Below are 26216 nucleotides of genomic sequence, written 5' to 3' on the forward strand. Positions count from 1 at the left end.
TAATTTATTTGTTTACTTCCTATTTTTCAGTCACACCTCCTTGAATTGTGGCAAATAATGCATTGTGATTGGCTGCTCTTTATTCTTGAAGAATTCTTGATGATATTTTTCTAGATATAGCATTGCTCTTATTTCTTTGTCGTTAGTAGCTTATGTTAGTGTCTCTCTTTTCGAAACCAATGTCCTCAAGTTAATCACGTGATTTTCTAATGATGAAGAGTCAAGGGATGCATGAAGATATTTTTTTCTTCGACCCTCGGTCAAAAAAAATGATACATCTACCCTTTGTTGAAATACCCTTGTTAGCCAAATGAATTGGCGAACATAGAACTGTTTCAATTATTTTCTCGCATGTTATATGGTCAGTTTGGCGAACATGTAGTGCACACGAAAAAGTTGCGAGGCTTTTTTCATGTTTGTTCCTTAATTTGGCGAACATGCAGTTTTTTATGTTATAAGGACTAAAATTTCTTGTGTTATATTTATAATCCGGCGAACATCGAAATTGAATTAGTTTTTTTTTTGTTTTTTTATTAAAAAACATATTTTGATATTTTTATAAGGATTATAAATATTTTTTGATATCAAAATATGTTTTAATTAAAATATGAATTAAAATATTTTAATTAAAATGTATTTATAAGCCGTTTTGGGATAACTTTTCTTCTTCCAATTATATCTTTTAAGTAAGTTTGACTATAAAAATGTTATTTCGTTGAGTCTAAAAGTTACAATTAATTAACTTAAATGACCTAAGCGTTACGAAAAATACTTAAAGGATTTACTTATTACAATTAATAAACAATTTAAAAGACTTTTGGTGTAATTTAAAAAAAAAGAAAAGGAAGTTACATGTTCGCCAAACAAAAGAACAAACATGGCAAAGCCTGCAATTTTCCTGCACACCTACATGTTTACCAAACACACAGTATAACATGTATAAAAAAATTGAAAAAAACCTATGTTCGCCAATTTATTTGGCTAACAAGGGTATTTTTATCAATACTTTTCAACAAAGGGCATATGTATAATTTTTTTTGGACTGAGGGTCAGAAGAAAAAAAATATCATGCATGAACCAATGAGTGCATTTAGGAGAGTCAAAGTCAATTAAATCAGCCTTCATTCGGTCTTCCAAAGCTGCAGCAGTACTGTATTGTTTTCTCTCCACTTCCGAAACCCTAATTATTTCTTTCTGGTTAGCTTGTACAGTCTCTCTCTTCAGAAATCAATGTCCCGAAGTTAATCACGTGATTTTCTAATTATTCATGTCCATCTAATTTATTGTGGTGGAACAATGATAAAGAAGAGTCAAGGAATCATATGAACCAATGGATCATTTAGGAGAGGGGACCGCGTGAACATAGAGAGAAGTCAGAATGTACAAGACTCCATGCCTTGATGTGTATTTTGTGGTGATTTATTTGATGCCACCAACTGTATTCATACCATGAAGCACATACATAGATACAGATACCAGACATAAACGGACATTGACACGTTAGTGATTCGAGAAAATTACATAATTTAGTGTAATTATATGTATGAATGTCGAACACCACACGTGACCGACATTGAAACACGTCTAATTTAAGGAGTGTTTGTGCTTCATATCACATATGTTTGATGAGGGACATAGTGGTGCTGATGATTTTTTGCGCATCGGATTCTTTATTGATTTTCAAATGTCGTGGTAACAATGTATTAACGTTGGTGTCGATGGTAGATGTTGTGGTGGTCGAGACAAATTTTTTTTTTTATATAGAAAGAGAGATGATTTCTTTCTTTGCTTGAAATTGTGAAGGACTCGTGGTTTTGATTTATAAGAAATTATGGTAACAATCATACACACAATATAGAGAAACGAATAGTAGGTTTATATGCTTATGAAGAATGGATATATACAAACCTAAAAAAAATTATCAAAAAAATGCTACAAAAATTAAGAAAAAACAAAATAAAGAGAAAAAAATGGTAAAAATTTATAAGGATGAACTCGTTAGTCTATTTCATCTTTTAAATTAAATATATTTCAATTCACTGATTTAAATTTTTACTCCTCTATCGTTGAATTAATTTTGTAATTTGGTTTTATTTTTTTATATAATTTTTGTTTACAGAGGTTCCACAATTAACATTGAAATAAAAAATCAATTTGACATGTATTTACCAAAAACTGATGCGAATCAATTTATGAAGGCTCACATTATTTTTCTTGATGGAGGAAAAAATTTGTTTGTGTTAGGGAGATGAACATGTGAGAATAGGAATGATGTGGGTGTGAGTTTTAATTAGGTTGCTCTTCCAGAAGAAAAAAATGACGAATTTTCTTTTCTTTTTCTTTTTGAAAGAAAAAGAAATGACGAAATTAAATGGCTATAATTTAACCTTACTCAAAAGAAAAGTTTTTTTTGGTTACAAAGCTAATAAAGGAAAAAAGGAAACAGCAGAAAGAGAAAAAAGGGACATTGGTTTCCTTCACGGAGCAAGTTCCTTGAGCATCTAGCCTAAGCAGCGGGCAGAGGTCATCAGGAGGCTTAGGATGCACGACTAGATTGTCATCAGATGAAGCTCCCAACTTGGCGAGAAAATCGGCACATTGGTTTCCTTCACGGAGCGTGTGATGAAGAGACACATTATCTTGAGATAGCTGTTCTTTAATTTCATGAAGAAGCACCGCGTAGACGTGGTATTTGGAGAATGCTTCCTTGATCGTATTGATAGCAAGAGTAGAGTCTGAATAGCAAGCTACAGGGGCAAAACCCAAATCTTTTGCCATTTTAAGGCCGTGAGAAATTGCTGAAAGCTTTGCGTGCAAAATATCAGTAGAGGACGGAATAAAACCTGAGAAACCAGGAAGATAGAATTCTCAAAAATTATTGTATTGATATTTTTAATTACACGTCACATCGTAAATATAGTTCTTTTGTGGATAAGTATAGGTAATTAAGTTTTCATGAAGAAAATATAGGTAAATACTTTATTTTTTTTAAGTACACCCTCTACGGTCACAAATATAAGCAAAAATCCATATTTTAGATTCATTCAATAAATGATGTATGTTGTTTACAATAAAGACCACATACATCATTTATTGAATGAATCTAAAAGCATGAATTTTTACTTATATTTGTAATGACGAAAAAGTGTAGAGTTTAAGTTAGATACCTTTCCCTTAAAAAAGTTATATACGGTTGATACAAAAGTTTTGCACATGTACCAAATATTCAACAATGTGTTGCAACATCAACTAATGAAGTACCACAAGTTATATGTCTTTTTTTTTTTTTTTTGTAATAAGTTATATGTCTTTTATTCATTAAAAACGATGTAATAACATATCATTAAATACACATGTAAAACTTTTATACATCGACGGTCTCGATAAATTAAACTCTTGTAACAAAGTAAATGGTTTACCACTTTACCGATTAATTTTTTTGTTTAATGGATATGTAGTGTGGCTTAAATTAATTTTATACTTATATCTAATAGAAATCAAATAACGAATTGTCTCGTAAGTACATGTAGCTATGAAAAGAGGTTGGGCTCGAACCTCTGAATTTTACATGTAGCTAACAAAATTGAATAAATTATCAATTTGGTATTTATTGTTGTAAGTCATTCTCAAATTAGTCTTTAACTTTGTTAATATTTCAAACTAGTTTTTGCCTTGGTCAAAAGTTTCTCAATAAGTTTTTATCTTTATGTCTTTATCACATGACGAATCACCTAATTAAGTTTTTTTTTGACAAAAACATGACAAGTTTAAAATATTAACAGAGTCGGTGACTAGTTTAAAAACCGCTTGCAAAGACACAAACAAAAAATTATTTAACTATTTCTTAAGAGCATACCACTAAAGTGGGGTGGGTGTAGTGGGATGATTGGGTGGGATACATGGTGAATTTTTTTGTTTTACTGCCCCTATCATCAAAAAAATTGATATGTACGCCCCTAGTTGAAAACTATTGATACAAATACCATTGTCCTCCAATTGAAATGGCGAACATAACCATTTTTTCTCTACTCTACGAGCAGTTGCGGGCTTTTTCTAAGTTATACAAATGAAATGGTGAGCATGATTTTATTTTATTTTTCCTGTTCTATTTGAAATGGCGAGCATGCATGGTTTTTTTTTCATTTAATTTTTACATGTTTGCCAATGAAAATGGCGACCATGCCCATTTTTTTTCCAATTTTTTTGTTCATGCGGTCACCATTGTTGCTCTCACATGAAATTTCTCTCACATGCAATAATAAAAGCAATTCGGAAGTGCTGTTATGTAAATCAATTCATAGTGCTCTTATGTAAAGCACTCACATGCAATAATACAATCAATTCATGGTGCCGTTATGTAAATGGTTAGTTCAAAAACAAAATCAATATGGCATGCTCGCCATTTTAAACAAAGAAGCGGGGAAAAAAAACTAAAATGGCTAGTTCGCCATTTAAAATAAAGAACATGAAGAAAAAACAAAAAGAAATTATGCACGCCAACTAAAATGTATAGCGACGAGAGAGGTTCCGAAAAAGCCTGCGGGATGTTGAAAAAATGGTTATGTTCGCCAATTCAAATGAAGAACGGGGGCATTTCTATCAATAGTTTTCAACTAGGGGCGGCCATATCAATTTTTTTGGTGATAGGGGCAGGAAAAAAATTCATACATGGTTGCCTATTAGATGATAGTGTAAAAGTAAAAAGTCCGCATCCTATTTTCTCATATTTTTTTTGGTAATGATGACATCTTGTCATTACGTAATTTTATATGTATTTTCATCACAAAAAGGAGTTCACAAGAAGACTTATGCGGCAAAAAGAGTAGAAAAAGCGAAAAAAATGCAAAGAAAGCAAACGTGTCACGATTTGGTACAAACGTGACACGATTTGGTGAAGACCGAAGCATGGGTTCGACATTAAGGAAATGTGTCACGATTGGTAAAACGTGACACGATTATGAGAAACCCTAATTCGGTTTCTTGCTCCGGAAGGTAAAAACGTGTTACGATTCACTTAAAATGTGACACGATTTGGGCGATATTTTGTGCCTATTTAAGCTGAAGTCTATTCCAAAAATAAGGGTTACGAATTCTAGAGAGCAAAGTGCGATTTTGTGACCGCAAGGAAGCCAAGGAGGACGATTTCTTCATCCTTCAACCACTTTGTGTATGTTTTATTACCTCTAATGATTATATTATTTGTAAACACTATTATGAGTAGCTAAATCCATTAGAGGTTAGGTACGAGATGATTCTTTGTAACCCTAATTGATACCTTATGCCGTGAAACTCTATTTATTGTGAATGATATTCTAGTCTTTATTCAATTCAATTGTTCTTAATGCTTTTTATATCCCGATCAAATATAAACATGATTTTGTGAGAATGAATGACTACCGACCATAGCTTTCTACTTATACCTATTGAATTGTTCTAATAAACATGGTTAGTCTAGGAATGGATAATCGTTTATTAGTGATATTAGGTTAACATGCTTTAAACCTTCAAAGATTATTAGACCACCTAAGGGATTAGGGGCTGTAGTTTGAGAAGAGGGTCCTAACTCAAGGGATTGATTAGGACTATTTTGTTAACTATCGTGGGATTAGAAGATCATTCATACGAATAGGTGCGGCATAACAATTAGGGAAACATCGATGATTCGAAAGACCTAAACTCATCTCTCTTTTATTCTTTTTTTTGACAAAAACAAAAGGATATTCATTCATTCAAATCGATAGAATACATCGGATACAAACATCGCTAAAAACGTAAAGGGTGAATGCGAACAAACTCACATCACCCAAGTTAATAGCATACAACGGCAAAATGCCTACAAATAATATGATAAAACCTAATTCACCGAAATACCCATGCTTCCGGATCTGCAACGTTGACGCCCAAATCATTCGTTGAATTTGTAATTGACTGATGTAGATCTTTCAATAGGAACTAAACGAACACCGCGACAAGACGCGAAATCAAGCGCCGCACAAGACGACGAACAACACAACACCGCACTTAGACGACGAAATCACAAAAAACACAAAAGAAAAAACTTGATATATGTGAAAACCACTTATTTAGATTGAAAGAAAAGGGAAAAAAAGATGTAGAGGGGTGATTCTAGGTCAAAAAATGACCTAAAACCACCCCTCTTCGATGAACGAAGGAGAAAGAAAGTTTAGAGAGAAGTTAGAGTTTCTCTAGCTAAAAAACTAGGATCGGCAAAACTTTTTCATCTCTCTCTTATTCTTAAAAACCAATTCTATTTTCAGCAATTACTTTTATGCAATCAAACCAATCTACTTGCCTAATGGCAAATCAAAACAACTTTTATACATCCTAAAATACAACGTAGTTGAAATATTGAGATTAAAAACAGTCCTCGTGGGATCGATATTTTTACTACTTCGATAGTATTTGGTGCACTTGCCAATCTCCTATCAAGTTTTTGGCGCCGTTGCCGGGCACGGTTGATTTATTTCAACAAGGCAATTACGTTATAATTTAGAATTTACTGCAATTTAAATTTACGTTTTTATTTTAAATTTTATGTTTCGGTATTCATTTGATTACTTGGAATTGTGCGGTGCTACTAAGGTATTTTGATGTTTATGCGAGGTAAACAGAGCTCGACGACTTAGAGTACGATCCGGAAATCGAGAGAAGCTGCTAGAGCACTCCGAAAGCCGTCCGGTTGCAAAGGTTGTCTCAATCGGTGCCAACTAGTGCACGAATACCATTACGGAGCCATTGATTACCGAATACGAAACAATCTCTTCTCCTAAGTCTACAACTATGGGAGAACCTGTACCACCAAGACCAAAAACGGTGTCAAGCAAGCCAAAAACCGTGTCACGTTTTTCCAATCGAGACACGATTGGACACCCGCAAAACATGCTCACGACATTGCGAAATCGTGACACGCTTCACAAATCGTGTCACGATTGTGAACTTTCATTTTTGAGTCAAAATACAACAAAATTGAATGTTGTGAGTTTGTTTGCGGATTCATCATACATGTTTATAACGATGTTTGTATCGATGTACTATATTAATTTAAATGAATGGATATCGTTTTGTTTTTTTAAAAAGAATATATTGAGAATTACATGTAAAATAACAATTGAATTATGTTCAAAGTCAATTGAATTATCCATAAAACGGAGCACAATGCATGAACCCTTGCGTAGACGCATGGGTAGTTTACTATTATTCAACATTTAAGGATTTTGCTTTTAGTCAAATGTTCAAGACAAACAAATCCTTCGGTCGTCTAACAAACCAAATTCAGCCGCAAGAATAGGAAGAATGGTGGACAAAATTCAGCCGCCACACGCAAATATCATAAAGAGTGTTGACAAAAGAAAGAAAGAAGTTAAGGGGAGAAAATTATTATGAAGTACTGTAATCTATTTTAAATTTTCAAGTAAATAACACCTCCATCGGTGCTTTCCGATAAGTGAGATACGAGAATAGTGAGGTGGAAGGAACTTTCATGATAAAAGTCATTTTTCGGGAGCGACACTTGAGTGTCGTTGCAATACCGACAATTAAATATCGTTATTTATCTAGCGGTTAAGTGCCGCCGGAGTTAATGCTGACTCTTTCACGTGCCTCTAAACAATTCGCAATGTGAGATGAGCGATCTTCTTTTCCCTTAAAAGTAATGTAATGATCGGTGTCGGCTAGTTTGAAAGATGTTTGAGTTTTAAATGCATGCATAATCTAAATCAAGAAATTAAAAAAGTTAAATGTTATTTGGACAAAGACAATCAAAATATACAAATATGTGTAGTGTATGTATTACATAGGCCTACCGAAAATCCTAGATGGCAGAAACCTTTGGAAGGGAGATTCAAATGCAATATCGATGCATCCTTTTCCAGACATCTAAATAGGATTGGCATCGGTATGTGCATTAGAGATGACTCGAGTACCTTTGTGTTGGCTAAAGCTGAATGGATCAGCCATCTATGTGACGTTCATGTTGGGGAAGCTCTCGGTTTATTATCGACTTTAGAATGGGTTCACGAACTTCGGGACCTATTGATGACTTCGAGCTTGATGCGAAAAGAGTTGTTGACGGCTTCTTATCCACTAACAATGATATTACGAAATTTGGAAGTATTATCAACAACTGTAGAACTCTTTTCGGTTTATATTATGAAAACTCTAGTGTGGAGTTTGTTCGGATACAAGCAAATGAGGTTGCCCATGTATTAGCTAAAGCGGCCACATTATTAGCTACTCCCTCCGTCCCAAATTGTATGACGTTTTGGGCATTTCACACTTATTAAAAAATGCAATTAATATTGTGTGGAAAAAATATATTATGAGTTGTTTTACAAAATTGTCCTTAATAAATAATATGGGAAAGATAAATGAAAGAATTGAAAGAAGAGAGAGTACTAAATAGTTAAGGTTATAATAGGAAAAGTAACATTAATGTTGCATTGGTATTTTAAAGCAACATATAATTTGAGACAAATTTTTTTCCCTAAATCGACATACAATTTGGGACGGAGGGAGTAGTTTCCTAATTTTTGATTACTATACCAGATTGTATTGAACACATTTTAAGTAATGAAATGTTATAAGTCTTTTCCTCTCAAAAAAAAATGTGCAGTGTATGTATTAACACATAAATCAAAACAATAGAGAGAGTAAACAAAAACACATTTGTAAGAATGAAATATAAAATTGTCACAAAAGTAGTTATAAAATAGTTTTTTTTTTGAGGGAGTTATAAAATAGTTTCTTAAATATCATTTCCATTAAAAATATTTATTGTGTACACTTTGTATGTTAGTTCCTTTTGTCCTTTTGTGGGTGTCATTACTTACATCAGCATATATGACCTCTTAGTGATGAATTAATCATATAGTAGTTGACGATAATAGTCAATTATTGGAATCAAAACCTAATTGAGTAGTGAAGTACCATGAAGATGGGAAGAATGGAAAAAAATCTCACGCGCTATTCCATAAATTTTTTTTTGCTTTCTTTCTCCATATATATACCTTATTACAACGTCGTATAAACATGCAAGAATCATAAGACCTTATTATAATTCGATAACCAAGAACACAAAATCTCTCAAATCTCTCTGATATTTTGTTCATGAACATGGCTTACTGTGGATACCCACAGGCTTATCCACATGCATATCCACAGGATCCACCAACTTATTCACAGGTTCCACCAGTTCCACAGACTTATTCACAGGCTCCACCAACTTACCCACAACCTCCATCAGTTTATCCACAGGATCAGCCGGCTTATCCACAATCTCGACCGCCGGCTTATCCATACCCTTCACCGTCTTATCCACATGCCTATCTATATACTCCACCACCTTATTTGCAGGCTCCACCAATGTATCCACATGTTAATCCGAGACCACAAAAACCTAAGAGGAGTCGTCTTGAAAGATTGGGATTAAAAGTAGGGTTGATTGGAGTTGCATGTGCAATAACCAGTGGGGTGACTGGAGTTGAACATATGATTTATGATGCTTTTGTTGCTGATGATGATGAGAATGGTTTTCAAACTTAATTGTTTTTACTTTTGGAATACTCACTCCGTCACAATTATAAGCGAAATTTGACTTTTTTTGGTTCATTCAATTATTGATGTATATGGTTCATATTATAGACCACATACATTATTAATTGAATGAACGAAAAAAAGTCAAATTTCTTTATAATTAGGGACGGAGAGAGTATATATTATATACCTACTAGCAGATAGACTAGACACTCTAACATGTTCTTCTATCCGCTTTTCTTTGCATTGTGTATTTGATAAAAATAAGTTATAAGCCAATGATAAGGAGGATTATTCCTATCATGGTACAATAGTAAGTATTATGTATGTTTCTTCAAAAATAATTTATGGAACCCTATCCTCGCACAATAGTAAGTATAATGTATGTTTTATCATAAATAAATTATGGAACCACAGAGACTGCGCTTAACTCGATTTCACCAAATTTCTCAACAAAGTTTTACAAAAGCTTTTTGTTAACGTGATCGAAAGTAAAATAGTCCAAGATAGATAAAATTGTGTTGGGATTAGATTTCATCAATAGCTATTCCTCGTATTTTTCCTTCTAATCGATTGTATATTTTTATGCTTCAAATATAACACCGAGATATACTTCGGTATACATCTCCATTTCGATTAACGATGTGAGATCCATTGAATTAAGCGACTTTTATGTTCGGTGGCAAAATAGTCGATTGTTTCAATGACATACATGAGTGGTTTTGAAACTTAATTGTTTTTAATTTTGAAATATTTGTTATACATATTCTACTGCATAAATAGCCACAATTTATTTGTTTTTAATTATTTTATTGTTCATAATTTATATGTATTAACAGAATAAAGAAACCGACGAGACGTTGAACGTTAGTAGAGATATAATATATGTATACATCCATTTTTAGGACAATTTTTTTTTATTCTTTTGAGGCAAAAACAATAGATAGAGGAAGAGGAAGAGAGAAAGAGTAACAAGATAATACCAATTTTCGCAAGTTAAATAGCCACATTTTATTTGTTTTTAATTATTTTATTGTTCATAATTTATATGTATTAACAGAATAAAGAAACCGACAGATGTTGAACGTTAGTAGAGATATAATATATGTATACATCCATTTTTAGGACAATTTTTTTTATTCTTTTGAGGCAAAAACAATAGATAGAGGAAGAGGAAGATAGAAAGAGTAACAAGATAATGCCGATTTTCGCAAGTGTACGAAATCGTACAATTAGTAAAGTTAAAACGGAAAACTGAGTGTTGAACTCGAGGACTGCGTCATATTGTCGAATTGTATTTTAAAACTTAACTGAACAAAAAGGGAGTGTGTTGTTTGTAATTTTTGCAACTACGAAAATTGAGTACGGCTTGGTTACAAACTTTACACTATTAATCTCATCCTATAAATTTAATTCATTATTCATGTTACTATCAATTTCTTAGATTGTTTAATTCTAATCTATTAGTGATCAAACCTTTAACCTTGAGATAATCCTTAATTAATCTCTTGGTAAATTTAAAATCAAGATTAAACTACAAATATAAAAAATTATAATAATTTCAAGGGTTCACAACTATATCTAGACTATGATAGTAAGAATATATTTAATCTCAAATATTTACAAATTTCACTCTCATTTCAAATTGTAAATCTTACATCAATTTAAGGTTGGATAGCATTAAGGTCATGTTTTTGTCAATACAACTCATCCATAACAAGAGAAAAATTATCTACTCATGATATTCGTCAAAAAGCCAATTAAATCACCCTTCACCCTAATTATTTCTTTGTCGTTAGTAGCTTATGTTAGTGTCTCTCTTTTCGAAACCAATGTCCTCAAGTTAATCACGTGATTTTCTAATGATGAAGAGTCAAGGGATGCATGAAGATATTTTTTTTCTTCGACCCTCAGTCCAAAAAAAATGATACATCTACCCTTTGTTGAAATACCCTTGTTAGCCAAATGAATTGGCGAACATAGATTTGTTTCAATTATTTTCTGCATGTTATATGGTCAGTTTGGCGAACATGCGGTGCACACGTAAAAGTTGCAGGCTTTTTTCATGTTTGTCCCTTAATTTGGCAAACATGCAATTTTTTTTTATGTTATAAGGACTAAATGGCCGCTTTTGTTATTTTTTGTTGAAAAAATTTCTTGTGTTATATTTATAATCCGGCGAACATTGAAATTAAATTAGTTTTTTTTTGTTTTTTTATTAAAAAACATATTTTGATATTTTTATAAGGATTATAAATATTTTTTGATATCAAAATATGTTTTAATTAAAATATGAATTAAAATATTTTAATTAAAATGTATTTATAAGCCGTTTTGGGATAACTTTTTCTTCTTCCAATTATATCTTTTAAGTAAGTTTGACTATAAAAATGTTATTTCGTTGAGTCTAAAAGTTACAATTAATTAACTTAAATGACCTAAGCATTACGAAAAATACTTAAAGGATTTACTTATTACAATTAATAAACAATTTAAAAGACTTTTGGTGTAATTTAAAAAAAGAAAGAAAAGGAAGTTACATGTTCGCCAAACAAAAGAACAAACATGGCAAAGCCTGCAATTTTCCTGCACACCTACATGTTTACCAAACACACAGTATAACATGTATAAAAAAATTGAAAAAAACCTATGTTCGCCAATTTATTTGGCTAACAAGGGTATTTTTATCAATACTTTTCAACAAAGGGCATATGTATAATTTTTTTTGGACTGAGGGTCAGAAGAAAAAAAATATCATGCATGAACCAATGAGTGCATTTAGGAGAGTCAAAGTCAATTAAATCAGCCTTCATTCGGTCTTCCAAAGCTGCAGCAGTACTGTATTGTTTTCTCTCCACTTCCGAAACCCTAATTATTTCTTTCTGGTTAGCTTGTATAGTCTCTCTCTTCAGAAACCAATGTCCCCAAGTTAATCACGTGATTTTCTAATTATTCATGTCCATCTAATTTATTGTGGTGGAACAATGATAAAGAAGAGTCAAGGAATCATATGAACCAATGGATCATTTAGGAGAGGGGACCGCGTGAACATAGAGAGAAGTCAGAATGTACAAGACTCCATGCCTTGATGTGTATTTTGTGGTGATTTATTTGATGCCACCAACTGTATTCATACCATGAAGCACATACATAGATACAGATACCAGACATAAACGGACATTGACACGTTAGTGATTCGAGAAAATTACATAATTTAGTGTAATTATATGTATGAATGTCGAACACCACACGTAGTGACATTGAAACACGCCTAGTTTAAGGAGTGTTTGTGCTTCATATCACATATGTTTGATGAGGGACATAGTGGTGCTGATGATTTTTTGCGCATCGGATTCTTTATTGATTTTCAAATGTCGTGGTAACAATGTATTAACGTTGGTGTCGATGGTAGATGTTGTGGTGGTCGAGACAATTTTTTTTTTATATAGAAAGAGAGATGATTTCTTTCTTTGCTTGAAATTGTGAAGGACTCGTGGTTTTGATTTATAAGAAATTATGGTAACAATCATACACACAATATAGAGAAACGAATAGTAGGTTTATATGCTTATGAAGAATGGATATATACAAACCTAAAAAAAATTATCAAAAAAATGCTACAAAAATTAAGAAAAAACAAAATAAAGAGAAAAAAAATGGTAAAAATTTATAAGGATGAACTCGTTAGTCTATTTCATCTTTTAAATTAAATATATTTCAATTCACTGATTTAAATTTTTACTCCTCTATCGTTGAATTAATTTTGTAATTTGGTTTTATTTTTTTATATAATTTTTGTTTACAGAGGTTCCACAATTAACATTGAAATAAAAAATCAATTTGACATGTATTTACCAAAAACTGATGCGAATCAATTTATGAAGGCTCACATTATTTTTCTTGATGGAGGAAAAAATTTGTTTGTGTTAGGGAGATGAACATGTGAGAATAGGAATGATGTGGGTGTGAGTTTTAATTAGGTTGCTCTTCCAGAAAAAAGAAATGACGAATTTTCTTTTTTTTCTTTTTGAAAGAAAAAGAAATGACGAAATTAAATGGCTATAATTTAACCTTACTCAAAAGAAAAGTTTTTTTTGGTTACAAAGCTAATAAAGGAAAAAAGGAAACAGCAGAAAGAGAAAAAAGGGAAACTAAGCTCTTAAGAACAAAGTTCCTTGAGCATCAAGCCTAAGCAGCAGGCGGAGGTCATCAGGAGGCTGAGGATGCACGACCAGATTGTCATCAGATGAAGCTCCCAACTTGGCGAGAAAATCGGCACATTGGTTTCCTTCACGGAGCGTGTGATGAAGAGACACATTATCTTGAGATAGCTGTTCTTTAATTTCATGAAGAAGCACCGCGTAGACGTGGTATTTGGAGAATGCTTCCTTGATCGTATTGATAGCAAGAGTAGAGTCTGAATAGCAAGCTACAGGGGCAAAACCCAAATCTTTTGCCATTTTAAGGCCGTGAGAAATTGCTGAAAGCTTTGCGTGCAAAATATCAGTAGAGGACGGAATAAAACCTGAGAAACCAGGAAGATAGAATTCTCAAAAATTATTGTATTGATATTTTTAATTACACGTCACATCGTAAATATAGTTCTTTTGTGGATAAGTATAGGTAATTAAGTTTTCATGAAGAAAATATAGGTAAATACTTTATTTTTTTTAAGTACACTCCTACGGTCACAAATATAGGCAAAAATCCATATTTTAGATTCATTCAATAAATGATGTATGTTGTTTACAATAAAAACCACATACATCATTTATTGAATAAATCTAAAACGTAGTTTTACTTATATTTGTGACCGAAGGGTGTAGAGTTTAAGTTAGATACCTTTCCCTTAAAAAAAAGTTATATATGGTTGACACAAAAGTTTTGCACATGTACCAAATATTCAACAATGTGTTGCAACATCAACTAATGAAGTACCACAAGTTATATGTCTTTTTTTTGGTAATAAGTTATATGTCTTTTATTCATTAAAAACGATGTAATAACATATCATTAAATACACATGTAAAACTTTTTGTCTTTATGTCTTTATCACATGACGAATCACCTAATTAATTTTTTTTTGACAAAAACATGACAAGTTTAAAATATTAACGAGTCGGTGACTAGTTTAAAAACCGCTTGCAAAGACACACAAAAAATTATTTAACTATTTCTTAAGAGCATACCACTAAAGTGGGGTGGGTGTAGTGGGATGATTGGGTGGGATACATGGTGAATTTTTTTTTCCTGCCCCTATCATCAAAAAATTTGATATGTACGCCCCTAGTTGAAAACTATTGATACAAATACCCTTGTCCTCCAATTGAAATGGCGAACATAACCATTTTTTATCTACTCTACGAGCGGTTGCAGGCTTTTTCTAAGTTCTACAAATGAAATGGCAAGCATGATTTTATTTTATTTTTCCTGTTCTATTTGAAATGGCGAGCATGCATGGTTTTTTTTTTCATTTAATTTTTACATGTTTGCCAATGAAAATGGCAACCATGCCCATTTTTTTCCAATTTTTTTGTTCATGCGGTCACCATTGTTGCTCTCACATGAAATTTCTCTCACATGCAATAATAAAAGCAATTCATAGTGCTGTTATGTAAATCAATTCATAGTGCTCTTATGTAAAGCACTCACATGCAATAATACAATCAAGGGATTGATTAGGACTATTTTGTTAACTATCGTGGGATTAGAAGATCATTCATACGAATAGGTGCAACATAACAATTAGGGAAACATCGATGATTCGAAAGACCTAAACTCATCTCTCTCTTATTCTTAAAAACCAATTCTATTTTCAGCAATTACTTTTATGCAATCAAACCAATCTACTGCGAACAAACTCACATCACCCAAGTTAATAGCATACAACGGCAAAATGCCTACAAATAATATGATAAAACCTAATTCACCGAAATACCCATGCTTCCGGATCTGCAACGTTGACGCCCAAATCATTGGTTGAATTTGTAATTGACTGATGTAGATCTTTCAATAGGAACTAAACGAACACCGCGACAAGACGCGAAATCAAGCGCCGCACAAGACGACGAACAACACAACACCGCACTTAGACGACGAAATCACAAAAAACACAAAAGAAAAAACTTGATATATGTGAAAACCACTTATTTAGATTGAAAGAAAAGGGAAAAAGATGTAGAGGGGTGATTCTAGGTCAAAAAATGACCTAAAACCACCCCTCTTCGATGAACGAAGGAGAAAGAAAGTTTAGAGAGAAGTTAGAGTTTCTCTCGCTAAAAAACTAGGACCGGCAAAACTTTTTCATCTCTCTCTTATTCTTAAAAACCAATTCTATTTTCAGCAATTACTTTTATGCAATCAAACCAATCTCTTGCCTAATGGCAAATCAAAACAACTTTTATACATCCTAAAATACAACGTAGTTGAAATATTGAGATTAAAAACGATCCTCGTGGGATCGATATTTTTACTACTTCGATAGTATTTGGTGCACTTGCCAATCTCCTATCAAGTTTTTGGCGCCGTTGCCGGGCACCGTTGATTTATTTCAACAAGGCAATTACGTTCTAATTTAGAATTTACGCAATTTAAATTTCGTTTTTATTTTAAATTTTCTGTTTCGGTATTCATTTGATTACTTGGAATGGTGCGGTGCTACTAAGGTATTTTGATGTTTATGCGAGGTAAACGAGCTCGACGACTTAGAGTACGATCCGGAAATCGAGAGAATCGCTAGAGCACTCCGAAAGCTGTCCGGTTGCAAAGGTTGTCTCAATCGGTGCCAACTAGTGCACGAATACCATTACCGGAGCCATTGATTACCGAATACGAAACAATCTCTTCTCCTAAGTCTACAACTATGGGAGAACCTGTACCACCAAGACCAAAAACGGTGTCAAGCAAGCCAAAAACCGTGTCACGTTTTTCCAATCGAGACACGATTGGACACCCCGCAAAACATGCTCACGACATTGCGAAATCGTGACACGCTTCACAAATCGTGTCACGATTGTGAACTTTCATTTTTGAGTCAAAATACAACAAAATTGAATGTTGTGAGTTTGTTTGCGGATTCATCATACATGTTTATAACGATGTTTGTATCCGATGTACTATATTAATTTAAATGAATGGATATCGTTTTGTTTTTTTAAAAAGAATATATTGAGAATTACATGTAAAATAACAATTGAATTATGTTCAAAGTCAATTGAATTATCCATAAAACGGAGCACAATGCATGAACCCTTGCGTAGACGCATGGGTAGTTTACTATTATTCAACATTTAAGGATTTTGCTTTTAGTCAAATGTTCAAGACAAACAAATCCTTCGGTCGTCTAACAAACCAAATTCAGCGGCAAGAATAGGAAGAATGGTGGACAAAATTCAGCCGCCACACGCAAATATCATAAAGAGTGTTGACAAAAGAAAGAAAGAAGTTAAGGGGAGAAAATTATTATGAAGTACCGTAATCTATTTTAAATTTTCAAGTAAATAACACCTCCATCGGTGCTTTCCCGATAAGTGAGATACGAGAATAGTGAGGTGGAAGGAACTTTCATGATAAAAGTCATTTTTCGGGAGCGACACTTGAGTGTCGTTGCAATACCGACAATTAAATATCGTTATTTATCTAGCGAGTTAAGTGCCGCCGGAGTTAATACCGACTCTTCCACGTGCCTCTAAACAATTCGCAATGTGAGATGAGCGATCTTCTTTTCCCTTAAAAGTAATGTAATGATCAGTGTCGGCTAGTTTGAGTTTTAAATGCATGCATAATCTAAATCAAGAAATTAAAAAAGTTAAATGTTATTTGGACAAAGACAATCAAAATATACAAATATGTGTAGTGTATGTATTACATAGGCCTACCGAAAATCCTAGATGGCGAAACCTTTGGAAGGGAGATTCAAATGCAATATCGATGCATCCTTTTCCGGACATCTAAATAGGATTGGCATCGGTATATGCATTAGAGATGACTCGAGTACCTTTGTGTTGGCTAAAACCTGAATGGATCAGCCATCTATGTGACGTTCATGTTGGGGAAGCTCTCGGTTTATTATCGACTTTAGAATGGGTTCACGAACTTCGGGACCTATTGATGACTTCGAGCTTGATGCGAAAAGAGTTGTTGACGGCTTCTTATCCACTAACAATGATATTACGAATTTGGAAGTATTATCAACAAGCGTAGAACTCTTTTCGGTTTATATTATGAAAACTCTAGTGTGGAGTTTGTTCGGATACAAGCAAATGAGGTTGCCCATGTATTAGCTAAAGCGGCCACATTATTAGCTACTCCCTCCGTCCCAAATTGTATGACGTTTTGGGCATTTCACACTTATTAAAAAATGCAATTAATATTGTGTGGAAAAAATATATTATGAGTTGTTTTACAAAATTGTCCTTAATAAATAATATGGGAAAGATAAATGAAAGAATTGAAAGAAGAGAGAGTACTAAATAGTTAAGGTTATAATAGGAAAAGTAACATTAATGTTGCATTGGTATTTTAAAGCAACATATAATTTGAGACAAATTTTTTTCCCTAAATCGACATACAATTTGGGACGGAGGGAGTAGTTTCCTAATTTTTGATTACTATACCAGATTGTATTGAACACATTTTAAGTAATGAAATGTTATAAGTCTTTTCCTCTCAAAAAAATGTGCAGTGTATGTATTAACACATAAATCAAAACAATAGAGAGAGTAAACAAAAACACATTTGTAAGAATGAAATATAAAATTGTCACAAAAGTAGTTATAAAATAGTTTTTTTTTTTGAGGGAGTTATAAAATAGTTTCTTAAATATCATTTCCATTAAAAATATTTATTGTGTACACTTTGTATGTTAGTTCCTTTTGTCCTTTTGTGGGTGTCATTACTTACATCAGCATATATGACCTCTTAGTGATGAATTAATCATATAGTAGTTGACGATAATAGTCAATTATTGGAATCAAAACCTAATTGAGTAGTGAAGTACCATGAAGATGGGAAGAATGGAAAAAAAATCTCACGCGCTATTCCATAATTTTTTTTTTTTTTTTGCTTTCTTTCTCCATATATATACCTTATTACAACGTCGTATAAACATGCAAGAATCATAAGACCTTATTATAATTCGATAACCAAGAACACAAAATCTCTCAAATCTCTCTGATATTTTGTTCATGAACATGGCTTACTGTGGATACCCACAGGCTTATCCACATGCATATCCACAGGATCCACCAACTTATTCACAGGTTCCACCAGTTCCACAGACTTATTCACAGGCTCCACCAACTTACCCACAACCTCCATCAGTTTATCCACAGGATCAGCCGGCTTATCCACAACCTCGACCGCCGGCTTATCCATACCCTTCACCGTCTTATCCACAGGCTTATCTACAGGCTCCACCGGTTCCAGCGACCTATCTATATACTCCACCACCTTATTTGCAGGCTCCACCAATGTATCCACATGTTAATCCGAGACCACAAAAACCTAAGAGGAGTCGTCTTGAAAGATTGGGATTAAAAGTAGGGTTGATTGGAGTTGCATGTGCAATAACCAGTGGGGTGACTGGAGTTGAACATATGATTTATGATGCTTTTGTTGCTGATGATGATGAGAATGGTTTTCAAACTTAATTGTTTTTACTTTTGGAATACTCCCTCCGTCCCTAATTATAAGCAAATTTGACTTTTTTGGTTCATTCAATTATTGATGTATATGGTTCATATTATAGACCACATACATTATTAATTGAATGAACAAAAAAAGTCAAATTTCTTTATAATTAGGGACGGAGAGAGTATATATTATATACCTACTAGCAGATAGACTAGACACTCTAACATGTTCTTCTATCCGCTTTTCTTTGCATTGTGTATTTGATAAAAATAAGTTATAAGCCAATGATAAGGAGGATTATTCCTATCATGGTACAATAGTAAGTATTATGTATGTTTCTTCAAAAATAATTTATGGAACCCTATCCTCGCACAATAGTAAGTATAATGTATGTTTTATCATAAATAAATTATGGAACCACGAAGACTGCGCTTAACTCGATTTCACCAAATTTCTCAACAAAGTTTTACAAAAGCTTTTTGTTAACGTGATCGAAAGTAAAATAGTCCAAGATAGATAAAATTGTGTTGGGATTAGATTTCATCAATAGCTATTCCTCGTATTTTTCCTTCTAATCGATTGTATATTTTTATGCTTCAAATATAACACCGGATATACTTCGGTATACATCTCCATTTCGATTAACGATGTGAGATCCATTGAATTAACTGACTTTTGATGTTCGGTGGCAAAATAGTCGATTGTTTCAATGACATACATGAGTGGTTTTGAAACTTAATTGTTTTTAATTTTGAAATATTTGTTATACATATTCTACTGCATAAATAGCCACAATTTATTTGTTTTTAATTATTTTATTGTTCATAATTTATATGTATTAACAGAATAAAGAAACCGACAGACGTTGAACGTTAGTAGAGATATAATATATGTATACATCCATTTTTAGGACAATTTTTTTTTATTCTTTTGAGGCAAAAACAATAGATAGAGGAAGAGGAAGAGAGAAAGAGTAACAAGATAATACCAATTTTCGCAAGTTAAATAGCCACATTTTATTTGTTTTTAATTATTTTATTGTTCATAATTTATATGTATTAACAGAATAAAGAAACCGACAGATGTTGAACGTTAGTAGAGATATAATATATGTATACATCCATTTTTAGGACAATTTTTTTTATTCTTTTGAGGCAAAAACAATAGATAGAGGAAGAGGAAGATAGAAAGAGTAACAAGATAATGCCGATTTTTGCAAGTGTACGAAATCGTACAATTAGTAAAGTTAAAACGGAAAACTGAGTGTTGAACTCGAGGACTGCGTCATATTGTCGAATTGTATTTTAAAACTTAACTGAACAAAAAGGTACGAGTGTGTTGTTTGTAATTTTTGCAACTACGAAAATTGAGTACGGCTTGGTTACAAACTTTACACTATTAATCTCATCCTATAAATTTAATTCATTATTCATGTTACTATCAATTTCTTAGATTGTTTAATTCTAATCTATTAGTGATCAAACCTTTAACCTTGAGATAATCCTTAATTAATCTCTTGGTAAATTTAAAATCAAGATTAAACTACAAATATAAAAAATTATAATAATTTCAAGGGTTCACAACTATATCTAGACTACGATAGTAAGAATATATTTAATCTCAAATATTTACAAATTTCACTCTCATTTCAAATTGTAAATCTTACATCAATTTAAGGTTGGATAGCATTAAGGTCATGTTTTTGTCAATACAACTCATCCATAACAAGAGAAAAATTATCTACTCATGATATTCGTCAAAAAGCCAATTAAATCACCCTTCACCCTAATTATTTCTTTGTCGTTAGTAGCTTATGTTAGTGTCTCTCTTTTCAGAAACCAATGTCCTCAAGTTAATCACGTGATTTTCTAATGATGAAGAGTCAAGGGATGCATGAAGATATTTTTTTCTTCTGACCCTCAGTCCAAAAAAAATGATACATCTACCCTTTGTTGAAATACCCTTGTTAGCCAAATGAATTGGCGAACATAGATTTGTTTCAATTATTTTCTGCATGTTATATGGTCAGTTTGGCGTACATGCAGTGCACACAGAAAAGTTGCAGGCTTTTTTCATGTTTGTCCCTTAATTTGGCAAACATGCAATTTTTTTTATGTTATAAGGACTAAATGGCCGCTTTTGTTATTTTTTGTTGAAAAAATTTCTTGTGTTATATTTATAATCCGGCGAACATTGAAATTAAATTAGTTTTTTTTTGTTTTTTATTAAAAAACATATTTTGATATTTTTATAAGGATTATAAATATTTTTTGATATCAAAATATGTTTTAATTAAAATATGAATTAAAATATTTTAATTAAAATGTATTTATAAGCCGTTTTGGGATAACTTTTTCTTCTTCCAATTATATCTTTTAAGTAAGTTTGACTATAAAAATGTTATTTCGTTGAGTCTAAAAGTTACAATTAATTAACTTAAATGACCTAAGCGTTACGAAAAATACTTAAAGGATTTACTTATTACAATTAATAAACAATTTAAAAGACTTTTTGTGTAATTTAAAAACAAAAGAAAAGGAAGTTACATGTTCGCCAAACAAAAGAACAAACATGGCAAAGCCTGCAATTTTCCTGCACACCTACATGTTTACCAAACACACAGTATAACATGTATAAAAAAATTGAAAAAAACCTATGTTCGCCAATTTATTTGGCTAACAAGGGTATTTTTATCAATACTTTTCAACAAAGGGCATATGTATAATTTTTTTTGGACTGAGGGTCAGAAGAAAAAAAATATCATGCATGAACCAATGAGTGCATTTAGGAGAGTCAAAGTCAATTAAATCAGCCTTCATTCGGTCTTCCAAAGCTGCAGCAGTACTGTATTGTTTTCTCTCCACTTCCGAAACCCTAATTATTTCTTTCTGGTTAGCTTGTATAGTCTCTCTCTTCAGAAACCAATGTCCCCAAGTTAATCACGTGATTTTCTAATTATTCATGTCCATCTAATTTATTGTGGTGGAACAATGATAAAGAAGAGTCAAGGAATCATATGAACCAATGGATCATTTAGGAGAGGGGACCGCGTGAACATAGAGAGAAGTCAGAATGTACAAGACTCCATGCCTTGATGTGTATTTTGTGGTGATTTATTTGATGCCACCAACTGTATTCATACCATGAAGCACATACATAGATACAGATACCAGACATAAACGGACATTGACACGTTAGTGATTCGAGAAAATTACATAATTTAGTGTAATTATATGTATGAATGTCGAACACCACACGTGCACTCGACATTGAAACACGCCTAGTTTAAGGAGTGTTTGTGCTTCATATCACATATGTTTGATGAGGGACATAGTGGTGCTGATGATTTTTTGCGCATCGGATTCTTTATTGATTTTCAAATGTCGTGGTAACAATGTATTAACGTTGGTGTCGATGGTAGATGTTGTGGTGGTCGAGACAATTTTTTTTTATATAGAAAGAGAGATGATTTCTTTCTTTGCTTGAAATTGTGAAGGACTCGTGGTTTTGATTTATAAGAAATTATGGTAACAATCATACACACAATATAGAGAAACGAATAGTAGGTTTATATGCTTATGAAGAATGGATATATACAAACCTAAAAAAAATTATCAAAAAAATGCTACAAAAATTAAGAAAAAACAAAATAAAGAGAAAAAAAATGGTAAAAATTTATAAGGATGAACTCGTTAGTCTATTTCATCTTTTAAATTAAATATATTTCAATTCACTGATTTAAATTTTTACTCCTCTATCGTTGAATTAATTTTGTAATTTGGTTTTATTTTTTTATATAATTTTTGTTTACAGAGGTTCCACAATTAACATTGAAATAAAAAATCAATTTGACATGTATTTACCAAAAACTGATGCGAATCAATTTATGAAGGCTCACATTATTTTTCTTGATGGAGGAAAAATTTGTTTGTGTTAGGGAGATGAACATGTGAGAATAGGAATGATGTGGGTGTGAGTTTTAATTAGGTTGCTCTTCCAGAAAAAAGAAATGACGAATTTTCTTTTTTTTTTTTCTTTGAAAGAAAAAGAAATGACGAAATTAAATGGCTATAATTTAACCTTACTCAAAAGAAAAGTTTTTTTGGTTACAAAGCCAATAAAGGAAAAAAGGAAACAGCAGAAAGAGAAAAAAAGGGAAACTAAGCTCTTAAGAACAAAGTTCCTTGAGCATCAAGCCTAAGCAGCAGGCGGAGGTCATCAGGATGCTGAGGATGCACGACCAGATTGTCATCAGATGAAGCTCCCAACTTGGCGAGAAAATCGGCACATTGGTTTCCTTCACGGAGCGTGTGATGAAGAGACACATTATCTTGAGATAGCTGTTCTTTAATTTCATGAAGAAGCACCGCGTAGACGTGGTATTTGGAGAATGCTTCCTTGATCGTATTGATAGCAAGAGTAGAGTCTGAATAGCAAGCTACAGGGGCAAAACCCAAATCTTTTGCCATTTTAAGGCCGTGAGAAATTGCTGAAAGCTTTGCGTGCAAAATATCAGTAGAGGACGGAATAAAACCTGAGAAACCAGGAAGATAGAATTCTCAAAAATTATTGTATTGATATTTTTAATTACACGTCACATCGTAAATATAGTTCTTTTGTGGATAAGTATAGGTAATTAAGTTTTCATGAAGAAAATATAGGTAAATACTTTATTTTTTTTAAGTACATTGAGTCAAATATAAAAAATCCATATTTTAGATTCATTCAATAAATGATGTATGTTGTTTACAATAAAAACCACATACATCATTTATTGAATGAATCTAAAACATGGATTTTTACTTATATTTGTGACCGAAGGGTGTAGAGTTTAAGTTAGATACCTTTCCCTTAAAAAAAGTTATATATGGTTGACACAAAAGTTTTGCACATGTACCAAATATTCAACAATGTGTTGCAACATCAACTAATGAAGTACCACAAGTTATATGTCTTTTTTTTGGTAATAAGTTATATGTCTTTTATTCATTAAAAACGATGTAATAACATATCATTAAATACACATGTAAAACTTTTTGTCTTTATGTCTTTATCACATGACGAATCACCTAATTAATTTTTTTTTTTGACAAAAACATGACAAGTTTAAAATATTAACGAGTCGGTGACTAGTTTAAAAACCGCTTGCAAAGACACACAAAAAATTATTTAACTATTTCTTAAGAGCATACCACTAAAGTGGGGTGGGTGTAGTGGGATGATTGGGTGGGATACATGGTGAATTTTTTTTTTCCTGCCCCTATCATCAAAAAATTTGATATGTACGCACTAGTTGAAAACTATTGATACAAATACCCTTGTCCTCCAATTGAAATGGCGAACATAACCATTTTTTATCTACTCTACGAGCAATTGCGAGGCTTTTTCTAAGTTCTACAAATGAAATGGATAGCATGATTTTATTTTATTTTTTCCCGTTCTATTTGAAATGGCGAGCATGCATGGTTTTTTTTTTCATTTAATTTTTACATGTTTGCCAATGAAAATGGCAACCATGCCCATTTTTTTCCAATTTTTTTGTTCATGCGGTCACCATTGTTGCTCTCACATGAAATTTCTCTCACATGCAATAATAAAAGCAATTCATAGTGCCGTTATGTAAATCAATTCATAGTGCTCTTATGTAAAGCACTCACATGCAATAATACAATCAAGGGATTGATTAGGACTATTTTGTTAACTATCGTGGGATTAGAAGATCATTCATACGAATAGGTGCGGCATAACAATTAGGGAAACATCGATGATTCGAAAGACCTAAACTCATCTCTCTGTTATTCTTAAAAACCAATTCTATTTTCAAGAATTACTTTTATGCAATCAAACCAATCTACCGCGAACAAACTCACATCACCCAAGTTAATAGCATACAACGGCAAAATGCCTACAAATAATATGATAAAACCTAATTCACCGAAATACCCATGCTTCGGATCTGCAACGTTGACGCCCAAATCATTGGTTGAATTTCTAATTGACTCGATGTAGATCTTTCAATAGGAACACTACACTATTTTTGGCTTTAGGCAACGAAACATTAGGCCACGGCTGGAAAACAGTGGCCTAAAGGGGTGATAAGCCACGGTTGTATGGACGTTGATAGCGTTTTAAAACATGTTAAAAACCGTTGCCTATTATCTTTTAGCCACGGAGTTTAAATGTGGGAGTAAATCAACCGTCGCCTATTCATTATAGGCAATGCCATTTAGCCGTGGATATCTCGGCCACAATGAATAACCGTGCCAGTTTCTTATACAAAAGACTATCTATATATATCCGTGGCCTATGCATGTTCTAGCCACGGCTTTATGCTGAATCATGCCACACTATATAACCGTTGCTAGTAACCTGACCTTCATTATTCTCCCAATTTTAGTTTAGGGTTAACCATAATTTTGGTCTCTATAAATATATTGTTTTAGTTCCTCTAAAATTTTCCTTCAATCTTTAGTCCCTATAAAATTTTCAATCATTACTTTTGCTCCCAATTTTAAAGTAAATTTTTGTAATTTTTTTAATGAAATTGTATATAAATAATTATCATATTGTAAAAATCACTCCTAAAAAAAATTAGAATTTTTGAACAAAACATAATTTAAACATTAATTTATTACGGTAAAAAATATAAAAGTTTATATTTAATTCATGTTTTGGTAAAAAAAATTAATTCTTTTTGGGAGAAAGATGTATAATAAATAGGGGCATGTATGTAAAGAAATAATTAATGTAGTTTTAAATAGCAAAGGGGTCTTATAAAAAGGGACAAAAAAATTCTCAAAAGGGTATTATAATTAGGGACGGAGGTAGTAGATTAAAATTATAAGTATGCACGGGTATTTGTGACTTTCAAATGTAAATTATAAGTAGGGATGATACCCACAAATTTAAATAGGTTGGGCACGGGTAAGGGTAGTATACTTGCCCGAACCCGCAATCCGCATATACATATTTATATAATATCAAAAATAATTTATTTATTTTTGCTGTATAACTAATTAATTTATTTAACT

General features: G+C 32.4%; 3 protein-coding genes across 3 annotated transcripts; all 3 read right to left on the reverse strand.

The window, feature by feature from the left end:
* Positions 1–1373: 1373 nt before the first annotated feature.
* LOC146918252 (uncharacterized) lies at positions 1374–2778 on the reverse strand. The gene is made up of 2 exons (XM_085722024.1): positions 2467–2778; positions 1374–1436 (listed from the first exon to the last, which is right to left on the reverse strand). Exons 1-2 carry the CDS (start codon positions 2776–2778, stop codon positions 1374–1376), a joined length of 375 nt encoding a protein of 124 aa, XP_085578150.1.
* Positions 2779–13703: 10925 nt separating this feature from the next.
* On the reverse strand, positions 13704–17131 carry LOC146918253 (uncharacterized). Its single transcript, XM_085722025.1, has 3 exons — positions 17059–17131; positions 16356–16424; positions 13704–14077 (listed from the first exon to the last, which is right to left on the reverse strand). The coding sequence occupies exons 1-3, from the start codon at positions 17129–17131 to the stop codon at positions 13704–13706; spliced, it is 516 nt and encodes a 171-aa protein (XP_085578151.1).
* Positions 17132–23345: 6214 nt separating this feature from the next.
* Positions 23346–23654, reverse strand: LOC146918254 (uncharacterized). The gene has a single exon (XM_085722026.1). The coding sequence runs from the start codon at positions 23652–23654 to the stop codon at positions 23346–23348; it is 309 nt and encodes a 102-aa protein (XP_085578152.1).
* Positions 23655–26216: the final 2562 nt, after the last annotated feature.

The sequence above is a fragment of the Medicago sativa genome, chromosome 6 (genome assembly GCF_051527215.1).
Source record: "Medicago sativa cultivar Bolivia chromosome 6, Bolivia_mono, whole genome shotgun sequence".
Classification (NCBI taxonomy): Eukaryota; Viridiplantae; Streptophyta; class Magnoliopsida; order Fabales; family Fabaceae; genus Medicago; species Medicago sativa.